The sequence below is a fragment of the Helobdella robusta genome (assembly GCF_000326865.2).
Source record: "Helobdella robusta unplaced genomic scaffold HELROscaffold_14, whole genome shotgun sequence".
Taxonomy (NCBI): Eukaryota; Metazoa; Annelida; class Clitellata; order Rhynchobdellida; family Glossiphoniidae; genus Helobdella; species Helobdella robusta.
This window is the reverse complement of record NW_008703782.1, coordinates 3909315-3921381: the sequence shown is the minus strand read 5'-3', so window position 1 is coordinate 3921381 and position 12067 is coordinate 3909315. Positions and strand designations below refer to the sequence as shown.

Genomic DNA, 12067 nt, shown 5'->3' with positions numbered 1-12067 from the left:
GTTGTAAGTTTTTGAATAATTTATGTTAATTAAAATGAACTGACCTCAGGAGAACTTGGAGACCAATCGTACATGTACTTGACAACTGGAGAAGATATGAGAGGGTTTGGTGATGACAGCAGTCAGCAGAAGGTATGCTTCCATGTGTCTGTCTCGTTGTTTGTTTGTTTTATTTGCTGTGGTACCGAGAAGAGACCTTTAAGTAGTTCGTTTTGTGAAGAATTAAACACTCACCTGTCGATAGGATAGCATGGTCACGGACAACAGAGGAAGCATGCGAGTATCCGTAGGAAACCAGGAAGATGTCAGATGGACACAAGGTGGGTGGGTTTGTGTGTGTATGTGTGTGTGCGTGCAGCCTGTCGTGCTTGTCATGCAATTGTTATGATCTCATCTACGAATGTGGTGTGTTTACGTTGGAACATTTGTTCATGTGTCGTTAAATACCAAGTTGCTGTTAATATTTTTGCTTGGGTCTTGTTTATTACGTTGAAAAATTTCGTTTAATACATACATAATTCGAAGGCACTGACCCGAGTAAAAAGATAGCAATGGACGGTGACGTGGTGAGGACGACGTACGCAGGTTACAGCAAGGATATATTGCAAACAAAGCAGCAGCAGCAACAACAACAACCACAGTATCCCAAGCAGAACATGCGTGACAGCTACAACACAACGACGACGACAAACGTGCCGACGTTGCACGAAACTCATTTCGATGATGCTGACCAAGAGCACAAGTACGAAAACTTTGATCCGAAGAAATTCAAGCAAGACATCAAGAAACAACACCTCGGATTCGGGGACAGCAACTACAACACCAATTACAGCAACGACATTAACAGGAACAAATATCCTGATCAGTACGACCTGGAGAGCGATAGAATGAAGAACGATAGGAGTGGTGTCGTGAGGCAGACGGATTACTACAAAGCCGGCAGCAGTGGCGCCTTGTCGGATTTACAGAGAGACAGGCTGTTGAAAGAGAGACAGGACAACAACTTGAACAATGCCACCTCAGATGTGAGTTCATTTTGATTATTTCTGCTGGTAGTGCTTGTTCTTTATTTCTGCTCTTTTTATTTATGTACATATGTTCGTATGGAGAATGTTTAATTTATTGTTGCAAAATTTATGGAAATGTGAACTTGCCCCTAAATGATTTTCAGTGTAGATATAGATTAATTTTTGTGTTTTATTTTGAAATTGAAAAAAAAACAAGCTAGATTGATTTAAAGTTTTGTTGTGTAATTAAGCATTGATTTTAGGTTAGCTGTGTTTGTCATAACTAATATTGGAAAAACTTTGTTAATGAAGGAGAACTATCCAGTTTCCAACCGACAAACCTTAGTAGGCAGCAACAAGCAATTATCTCAGCAACAGCAAAAACAGCAAGATGATAAACTATATGAACAGAAGTACAACACCATCCCCGACTTGAAGACCACCGTTGACAATGACACAAATCAATACAGAACGACGAAGAACGACATGAACAACATACGAAGCAGTGGGGTGTCTCCCATTGTTTCTCATGGCATTCCATACTTCAAGTCCAACATATCTGAGACTGACTCGCATGTCTTTGGATCGACCTACAGTGGCATGTCGTACGCCAGCAGTTTCGATCCTGATAATGTCGCTTTGTCGAGGCAGCCCATATTCCAAGGGTAACATTTATTATAATTATTTTTAAAATTTTTAATTTTGAAACAATTAAGTTTCAATTCGTCATTATTTTATTGCAGCTTTCTTGTAAGTTTCATGGTGGACGCTCGTGGTGGGGCCATGAGGGGTTGCAGGCATTCGGGCATCCGCATTATCATACCACCCGGCAGGGCAAGCCAACCTACCAGAGTCACTTGCAAACTCATCAAAAAGGATAAGGTTAATCATTTGATTTGATTTGATTTGACTGAACATCATTCATTAAATTTCCAACTAATTTATTTACGACAATCAGGTAAACCAACTCCCTCCATTGATGGAAGGGGAAGCCCTGGGGAGTAGGGTTCTTCTGATGGGACCTTCAGGGGCCAAGTTTCTCGGGTTATTATGTTTCTATGTTCATGCCTGTTGCATTTCTTTTTATCTAATTTGTAATTCCTTATCATAAATTGAACTGATTCAAATACCTTCTCTGCTCACGTTCTCTGAACATGAAAATTGCATAATGAAACTTCATAACACAAACAGTCCGGTGATACTTGAAGTACCACATTTTGCTTCCCTACGCGACAATGAAAGAGAAATCGTTGTTTGGAGGAGCGATAACGGAATGACCTGGAAAGAACATACCGAACTTGGTACCCTGGACGCTGTCATGAAAACTATCAGCGGCAGTTTCGATGGTAAGTCCTGATGACGATGATGATGAGGACGTTGATGATGACGTTGACGATTACAAGAATATTGGTTATGTTGATATTGAATGTAAAAGTGTTGACGATGGAAAGAATTATGAAAATTAATAATGAATGAGAAATTGCTTGACGATTTTTTCATACAGTTTTGATGGCTTTTGTTGCAGAAGAGTTCTATTAATTCTGTTTGGACACTTTATTATAACATTTCCACTTCAAAACAGACCTTGAAAGTGCAGAAGACTTATACCATCGTCGAATAACTCGGATAATATCAAACGACTTTCCAAAATATTTCGCCTTAGTGACCCGCATCAGACAGGATACGTCGACCCTTGGTCCTCAAGGAGGCGTCATCGTGTCCAGCATCATGCCACAAGTTCAAGCAGCATTCCCACCAGGGGCCCTCACAAAATCTATCAAGTTGTGTCTTCAGGTTGGGTAGTGGTTCATTAAACTGTTTTTGTGTTAATGTTTGTTGTACTGTGGTGTTTTTATTGGCATTTTCAGCATTTATTCTGGAGATTTTTCAACAGCCTTTGATATGTAGTTATAATTTTTGACGTTGTTGTAATAGCTGTACCTGAAGATGTTAACGTTTTATTTCAACTTTTCATCAGACCCAACGACTGCCTGTTGAATTTGTTAAGAAGATGGTCGGTGGTAGGGTATCAGTCAGTCCAATAGCAACCGTTGAACCACGCAGAAGAAAATTCCATCGACCAATCACAATCACTCTACCTTTAGATGCTGAACTGGTTGCTAACAACAAGAATATTGACAAATCACCATCACTAAGACTTCTCTGCAGCATGAATGGTTAGCTCATTTATTTCTCAATCATCGTTTTTGTTGTCTTCATTTTCATCACGTCAATTCATTTTTAAAATTTTATTCTGAAATTCGTTTGCTGTTAATATTGAATATATAAATGAGTAATTGAGTGGGTGGAGCTCACAAATAGACGGCGCATTATGACTTTATTACTTCATTGTGGGACCTTCTTCATGCAGATGGCATGACTCCAACAGAATGGGAAGACATCACTGGAACAACTCCCATGTCTCTCACCAACAATTGCATTTCATTCCCCATTGCTGTCTCTGCCAGGTTTTATTTATTATTTTTATCCTATGTTTATTTTTTGTCTGCCTCCTGTGCTAAAAGTTAATTTTTATCTTCATTTCAATATCTGTCCGCACATTTCTTTTTTTTTATTTCCGGTGGTGCGTGCATAAAGGTGTTTAGATGTCGGCATACAAACTATTTTAAGTAACTTTTATTTTTAGCTACTTTTCATGTTTAAACATTTTTTCCTCCGTTATTTATTTATTTACTTGTTTATTTTTTTTCGTCATCATTTTGCATGCTGTAACAGTTTCTGCGTCTTTCAGATCCTGATTTTTTAAAGAATAATAAAAAGAAAATTTCACAATTCATTGTAAATCACTTTTTTAAATTCTCCCATTTATCGAAAGGCTAATCGATTTCCTATAATTTTTTTCCTTTGTTTCTTAAATCAAGTAAAACTCGTAATTAGATTAAAATGCATTATTGATGAGATGTCTGCCTCCTTCTTACTTGACTGTAATTAACTTATTAATTTATTAATTTACTTAACTGTTTATCCCTTTTTATTCATTTTAATTTTTCATCTGGGTACCTGTACATTTTTTGTAACAATATTTAACATGTTGGCTGTATTTCGATGCAGTTCATAATTTTTTAGCTGAAACGTCTGGTGACTTCATAACAAAAGTTGTGAGGAATATTTGTTACACATATTCTTCGTATATGCTATTTTTCTAATCGAAGGTATTGGTTGATCAACACACCTCGCTACAAGGAAGCAGTTATGATTGCCACTCCAATGTTTATGGAAGCGTCTGCTGTTCCATTCGTTGCTAATTTCGTCGTCTTTGCTAAGAGGAGGGATCCACTTGACGGTGAGAGAGCCATTGGGTGGCTTTGATGTACTTGATTTTATTTTTACTGGTCGTCATTGTTTCAAAACAAAATCTATACAAAATGCAGTTTATATTGTTTAAAAATAAAAATTTTATGGCTTATTTGTGTGTTGATGTTGCAAAATGTTTTTTTTCACAGGTCAGCTACGCATTTTCTGCATGACTGATGATAAGATGGATAAAACTTTAGAATCTCAGGAGAAGTTCATTGAGGTAGCTAGGAGTAGAGACATTGAGGTGCATTCTTAATTCACAGCTTTTCACTTTTTTACCAACAATTCATTTAATTTTATTTCATTTTCAGGATTTCTCATTGCAGTTGCCAGTTTTAAACAACATATTATTTAACATTAATAACTTCTTCAATTGTTTCAATGATCTTGTTAGGTGTTAGATGAAAGGCCGCAGTGGATTGAATGCCATGGCAATTTGGTTCCAGTTTTGAAATCAGATCATGTAGACAGGCAACCATACATTAATTTCAGGTTCTCACTTATTATTTAGAAGAAAAACTGGTTTCTTTAGTTTTACATTGAATTAAAACAGATTTAATGCACATCTAATCAAATTAATTTATAAATTAGTATTTTCAAAACAATCTTTTTGACTATAATTTTATTATTGCCTTTAACATTAATTATTAAACGCTCCATTAAATTGAAAATAAATTTGATTAATTTTGATTGCAAATCTGACCGCAAATGATGGTAGGGCTTTCAAAGAGAATAGATTGTCATTGAATGTACGTGTCCGAGACCTTAGCCAGGAACCAACAGCCAACCTGTTGTTCATGGCTGAGCCGAGAGAAATCAAGGATCAACTGCCTCTATGCAATTTGAGCGTTGTTCTGCCAAGCATGGAGGAGCAACAACGACTTGATACGGCGAATGATGTCACTGAACTGCAGAAGAGACTGGATGAACTCAGGAAATTAGATTGTTAGTTGCAAGACTGATCTCACAGTTATGCAATTTTCATACTAGCAACAACGTATTATCTAGCTATCAATGTTTATGCATGCACTGAGTACGTACATCTTAGTTTGCTGCTGTTGATGTTAATGTACAAAAGTTTCTTAGTTGATGTAACTACAAACTAATTTTGTTTTCATGATTCACAGTGAATGACGAAGACCAGATATCGAAGACAGAACTTCGACTGACAGACATAGCTGAATATTTGGAAGATGATTGGATTCCACTTGCTTATCAGCTCCAAATATCTGAAGAGGATATTACTAACATCCAGTCAAAATATGGATATATCCCTGAACAGGTAAACCTTGTATCAGTCTGCTTTCTATGTAAAATGCTCTGTTTTAGCATCCCAATTTTATAATGTATGTAATTGGAATGATATGCAAATGATGAACAGGCCTTAGTGATGCTGCATTTGTGGATGGAGAGAAATAAAGACGTAGCATCGGGAAATGTGCTGGAGAAATCATTGAGGGAGATAGGGAGGGAGGATATTATTCAGAAGTGCATATTCTTCTTGCAAGATGTTACTGATGAAAATGAAATTAAAGAAGCAAAAAATGTCATCTACTCTTCATCAGGTAATGAGGCTTCAATTTATTCTTTCGGCTGCATTAGATCTTGTAAACAGATTTTTCCCCCATTCAAATTAAAAAATCGATAGCTATATAAATGAACCTCAATTTCAATTTTTAAATTTTAGCATTTTACATTTGTTTAAATTTTTGTTGGAGCTGGTATTTTTTATGTTATGCTATTGAGATTTTGTTTTGAAATGAAACTGCAGGTCATCCTGAATCACTACCAACCAGTGCAGTGAGCGATACACATTCCCCTGCTTTTCAAGGTTTCTTCATCATCACTCACTCTTCAAAACTCGAAATCAATTTTCCATCTTTTAATTTTGTTAAATGATTTTTCAATTAAAATTTAACTGGAAAAATTGCATGCAAGTGTAATTTTTAGTAAATTGAAAAAAGTTAAATTGTCTCTAGCGCTTCTGAAGTCAATTTACGAGAAGCGCTTGTTAAATTTTTTGGCTGATATTATTACTATTTTTCAGTATAACTTGCATTCATGTATACAAATACTCTGGTAGATGCTGAGATAACCCGGAATAAATTTTGTACCAGCGTTAAATACGATAAATCAGTAATATAATATATATAAATGATTTCTTCAAAATGCTACTCTAGTCTATAGTGGGGAAAAATAGTTATGGCCACTTGAAAATATCCCCATTTTTTCTCGAAATAAGTTTTTATTGGTCATTGATTTTCGGTAAAACGAAAAAACGGCATGCAAGAATCCATAGAGTGTGTGCAAGTTTTATTAAATATGAAACAGATGCCAACAAATAATTTTAAGTAAATTTTGCAACCATGGTATCTAAAAAATCTCTTATCGATGCTATATTTTCAACTTCTTCATATAAACAGGACATGAAATATACCAAATCATCTTTGAGAATGAAATTGCCAGTGTCCTCCTAATTAATAACTTTACCTGCCGTGTCATCATTTATGTCATCATCACACTTCAGGCCATGTGTTCTCATTTGACGGAAATGCACTTTGCTCGTGGTATGCAGCTAAAGAGCTATCAAAGTCAATATTGGCAGAACAAGTTGTAGCTCCACGTTGATGTTCATGATCTTTTATGCTGGCACCATTGCGATAACTACCAAACACTATACTTATGGAAATTGCTTCCATAATGATTTGACAGAACCTGTACATACTGCTTTCCTACATCACTGTACCATGCCTTCTTAATCCACTTCACTTTATATTAAATAACATCCATCTGTAATAAAAACAAGAATTGGAATTGACTTTTGTGTAGTATCAATAAATTTTATAAGTAACTGTTGTCAATGTTTCCAGAGAGATGTTCAGTTTTGCTACAGTTATTCGATGCTTATATCCTCCTCTATTACAGCCATCAGGATGTTTTATAAAATTTCGAAAATAATATGCTCTTCTTTACTTATTACTAGCTTGCTTGTAAATGTGTTATTGTGAAAATTTTTTAAGAACATTTACTTTTTTAATGATAAAAATTATACTAAAACGGACATGTTTATTTTGAAATCATTGTTTTTAATTATTTCAATAGATCATGATCCAAGCAGCAGCAGTTTACCACAAAATGCCCAAATTGATTCAGACGAAGGTTTTTTGTTTTGTTTTTTTTTGCCTAGAAAAGATTTTAAAAGTAGCTTATCCTATTGAGTTAAGTTTACACATAACATTTGATAAATGCATATGCGGTTAGTATTTAAGCATCAAACGAAATATATATTAAAGTATTTGTACTCTTTGATTGAAGTTTTAAGAAGGTTGATTAGAAACTAAGAGTATTGAAATACTACCTTTTAAATATGACGGTTTGCCTGAGTTGAGGTTGGCTTTAGGAAGGATTGGCTAGCTTTGGCTATCATTATTTTTTTTAAAAAACTTAGTTACTACACTTTACTATAGAAATAATCCTGAACTAAATATTGATAAATTTTAGAAATTGCTACCGTTCATCTTTATTTTCTATATGTCTTAATTGGTTAATTAGGATCAGTTAAAATTCAATCAAGAAAGCTATCTCGTTGTTCACTATTAATCAGATTATTAAGGGAATACTGATGTCTGTGTTTTTGTGACTCAGATTATTAAGATAATAACAGATTATTGCTATTGGCAACTTTAAACATACATATAGTTCTAATTGTAAGGTCAATAACAACCTTTGTTTGAGAAATGTTTGATAAGATATGTAAAAAATTTATTAAAAGTTAACTGGTTATTAATACAATTTGTTTTAGTTTTTATTGTTTAGACATTTATTTGCAGTTACCGTTATTAATTTATTGTTTTTATTGTTCCTATTTTTACTCAACTTCCGTTGACAAATTTTATTTTGATTTTTGAACTTTGTCATTCATATGTTTAAATGAACATTTTTTAAAATAAATGATTAATTAATCTAACCGAACTGACATTGATTTGACTAATGATATCTTTTTTTACCTTTATAACTCTATAATTTATTAGTTATAAACCTTAAGTTTTGCAAACACTTGCTTTTATACATTATTTGATTATTTATTAATGGCTTCATCGAAATTTTATTTAAAATTTATGTTACCACTAATATTTTATTTTCCATATATTTTTGATATTTGTATACAGTTTAATAAGGTTTTGTTTTATATGTTTATCACAAATTACATTATCAATGATTAAAAAATGTAAAATTGACGAGGCAGTAATTTTCTACCAAGTAGACATGAATAGATTGTATGTTTAGATGAGTTAATTCAAGAGTGACATGATGTTTTAACTTGAGTTAAGATAAAATTATGAGCAGGAAAGGGCAAGGTGTTAGAGTTTTGGTCTACACATTGGTAACGTTTATTGCTTGGTTCTGCTTAGTTTAGGCTTGAATAAGTGAGTCTATTCTATTAATATATATATTTTCGTAATCAATTTTGTTCGTTGTATTTTACGCTTTCAGCTTTTTCGGCTTGCTTTAATAATTTCATAGTTTTTGTTTTGATTCCATTTGTTAGTGGCTTTAGTTTCACTAACATAGATTTATCAACAGATCCTAAATTGAAATTCAGGTTCAAAGACAATTCCAGAGCAGATGCATCAAAGTACTAACAATAATCTCACCACATTCAATAAAGTCCCTGAAAGTGCACAAATTGTTGCTGAAAAGATACAAGTCATTCCCGAAAAAGTTCACGTCGTTTCTGAAGAAATGCTCATTGGTCCCAAACTTGTGTCTATCTGTTTTGATAATAAGAAAAATATAATCGAAAATGAACAAAAGTTCATTCAAAAAGGTGTACATGACGAACGAAAGATTTCCAATGAAATGGAAGATAATAAAGACAAAATTGAAAGAGTCTCTAGCAAACAGACTATTTCAGAAGAAATATGTACTGCTTCTAAAGACGTACAGACCGTTCAAGATGATGAGAAACAAAATTTAGTATTATCCCCTAAGTATAAAAAACCTGGCGTTGCTCCAAAAGCTTTCGAAGATTGGGTTGAATGCCAAGAAATGACTTATAATGTCAATGGGAATGCCCTGAAAGACACTAATTTCAAGAGTTCACTTGATAGGCAGAATTCGGAAGAGTTGAATGAAAGTGAGCTAGCCAGGCACATGCGCAAAACTCCATCTGCAGAGGAATTGTTGAGGGAAGGTGAAAAAGAAATTGAAGTGAGAGTGGAAATGGAAGATGATGATCAAGTTCTCGATGACGGAACAGTTGTAAAACGACAAGTTATTACGAGATCTCACGTTGCTATACCAGAAATAAGTTTAGATAATTTGGAAACAACACAGTTTGAAAGGTTGGTCAAAGTAGAAGTTGAGGAAGATGTTCTAGAACTACCTCCCGGAATAGCTGATCCTGGAGATGTTGACCCGGACACGGTCACATCAAAAACATACATAAGCAGAGAAACAGGATATTTTTCAGATTTCACACATGGTGAAAAGATACCATTTTATCGAAAAATAACAAAAACCGTTATTAATCTGATTGGTGAACGGAATCTTCCATCGAGTCATGATAGTCCTATAAAAATGCCCAAGTTTCTCTTAAACGCCGACGCACAGTTGGTTTTGGATTCAAATGCTGATGAGCTATCAGACGAAGCTGGCTTGATTGTTGATCGAGCCGTTAAATTAGCTCTTGAACAAATTCAGTCTGAAAGCGAACAATTAGGTGAATAGTTAGATATTTAGTTGTTTATATGCTTTCTGTAATGTTTCTTTCATTGATTCCTTATAAATTTCTTTTCACTTATAAAATATAACGATTTAAAATTTTGGGGTCTATTAGCTTCTTTTTTGTTTTTTCTTCTTAACATTAATTGAATCATCGTTCTTTAATTGTTAGATTTTTCCTTACTAAACTTATTTTAGCATGTAATTTTCGTTTGAAGGAGTATTTCAATAATAATACAGAAATCTTATTTTACAGAAGATTATGAGAACGAATTAGACCTTTCGAACATAGACAGCTCTGTAGCAGTTCGAGTTTATACAGACACAATTGAAAAAGAACCAGAGATTGAAACTGATGTGAAAGAATTTGAAGAAACTTTAGATGATGGTACAGTGGTTAGAAGGAGGATAATCAAGAAAAAAGAGAAACAAACAATAATCAAAAGGGTCGTAATGGAAGGTCCTGAAGATGAACTGCCAGCAGATGAACATCAGGCTCAAGAATTTCTCAGACAGGCAAGTTGTTTATTTCGCTATCTTTTCTACAAAAAATGTGATTTAAAAATTTGTTTTTTGAAATTTCGCTATAGGTCGATTACGATGACGAATCATCACTACCCTGGAACACATACGAGAGGCCAGAAAATGCTGAGAATACAAAAGATAGCAAGACAGAATGTGAAGAGTACGAAGATGTTCAAGAAGATGGCACGTTAGTGAAAAGGAAAGTGGTTACCACTACCGAGAGGCAGCTTACAACTGAAAGAGTGGTTCTGGAAGGTGATATTTCTTTGGATGAAGAAGATGATGAAAACTTACATTTTAAAGGCAGCGATTTTCGAAGCACTTCGGAGAGTAGGTAGGTGTCCAACTCGTGTTAAATTCGTGTGAGGTTTTAAACATCAAACATCAATTTTTATTCTGCTTGTAAATTTTTTGATGAAATTTTGTCCAACTTCTGGAATGCTACGTTTAATTGTATTGTACATCTGTTTTTAACAGTTTTATTTGATTCAGTTTTTTTTAATTCAATTCACATACGTTACTTGAAACACTCGTATCAGATTGAGTATTTCTACATTTTTGTTCTTTCTTACTTGGATTTTCACATTTTGGTTAATGTTAGTTTGATATGATCTTTGTTCTTTTTAAACACATTCGAAACATGCCCTAACTAAGGTGCGTTACTTTTCACTCTCAATACAAGTTTTTAATAGATGATTGCAACATTGTTTCACTAATGATTTGTTGCATTTAATTCACTTGACTTTTACGTTGCATTATGATTAGTTTTAAGCAGTGTGTCGGAGTCGGATAAAAAATATCCGGCCCCTCAAAAAATCCTACTTCGGGTAAAAAAAATTTCGACTTCGGGTTCCGAATTCCAGAAAAATTTGTGAACTTTTGCTTCTTAATTTCATTTTATTATCATTGTGCGGTTAGTCTTTAAGCATAAAAAACTCTTAAAGTCAGTAAATTTAATCGTTTCTTTCAGTAAAATTACATTATTTTTCTGTTTTAAAGCATACTGAAAAAATTTTTAAACTTTTGCATCATAATTTCACCTTATTATCGCTACAAAATAAAAATACTTTTAAAAACACTTAAAATATGTCAATGTAATTGTTTTTCTTTGTAAAATAGCTTTATTTAAATGTTTTATAACATACTGAAAGAAAATTATGTGATTGTATTCACATCATTAGCATTTATTTTCAGTATTAAAGATGGTTGCTTATCACTACATATATTTATCCTCAAAAAACAATCATAAATAATTTTTAAAAAATACATTTTTTTAAAGTAAATAACATTTTCCGGAGTCTGATAAAAAAATTGGGTCAATTCCGGCTAAAACCTCTGACTCCGACACTCTGGTTTTAAGGAAAAATTTTAAGAATCAGTATAATTCCAAAGATTAAAGTTTGTCAAATTCTAACTAATTAGTATGAGCTTTGTTATATCTTATTTTACTTCTACCAGGATCTAAGAATATTACGGCGATGTTATAAGAAAAA

General features: G+C 33.6%; 1 protein-coding gene across 1 annotated transcript in view; it reads left to right on the top strand.

The window, feature by feature from the left end:
• Window positions 1-11449, top strand: part of HELRODRAFT_190718 (hypothetical protein) — a gene marked incomplete at both ends in the record, with an annotated part of 14137 nt that extends 2688 nt beyond the window's left edge. Inside the window, 23 exons of the mRNA XM_009014889.1 lie at window positions 50-132; window positions 245-320; window positions 526-1025; window positions 1320-1672; window positions 1751-1889; window positions 1966-2051; window positions 2199-2353; window positions 2590-2801; window positions 2986-3184; window positions 3379-3475; window positions 4181-4311; window positions 4472-4569; window positions 4720-4817; window positions 5044-5270; window positions 5453-5607; window positions 5707-5890; window positions 6097-6156; window positions 6853-6948; window positions 7428-7484; window positions 8929-10047; window positions 10306-10445; window positions 10640-10904; window positions 11340-11449. Of these exons, the coding sequence (XP_009013137.1) occupies window positions 50-132; window positions 245-320; window positions 526-1025; window positions 1320-1672; window positions 1751-1889; window positions 1966-2051; window positions 2199-2353; window positions 2590-2801; window positions 2986-3184; window positions 3379-3475; window positions 4181-4311; window positions 4472-4569; window positions 4720-4817; window positions 5044-5270; window positions 5453-5607; window positions 5707-5890; window positions 6097-6156; window positions 6853-6948; window positions 7428-7484; window positions 8929-10047; window positions 10306-10445; window positions 10640-10904; window positions 11340-11449 (4640 nt within the window). The remainder of the gene's footprint in view (window positions 1-49; window positions 133-244; window positions 321-525; window positions 1026-1319; window positions 1673-1750; window positions 1890-1965; window positions 2052-2198; window positions 2354-2589; window positions 2802-2985; window positions 3185-3378; window positions 3476-4180; window positions 4312-4471; window positions 4570-4719; window positions 4818-5043; window positions 5271-5452; window positions 5608-5706; window positions 5891-6096; window positions 6157-6852; window positions 6949-7427; window positions 7485-8928; window positions 10048-10305; window positions 10446-10639; window positions 10905-11339) is intronic.
• Between the last annotated feature and the right edge of the window lie 618 nt (window positions 11450-12067).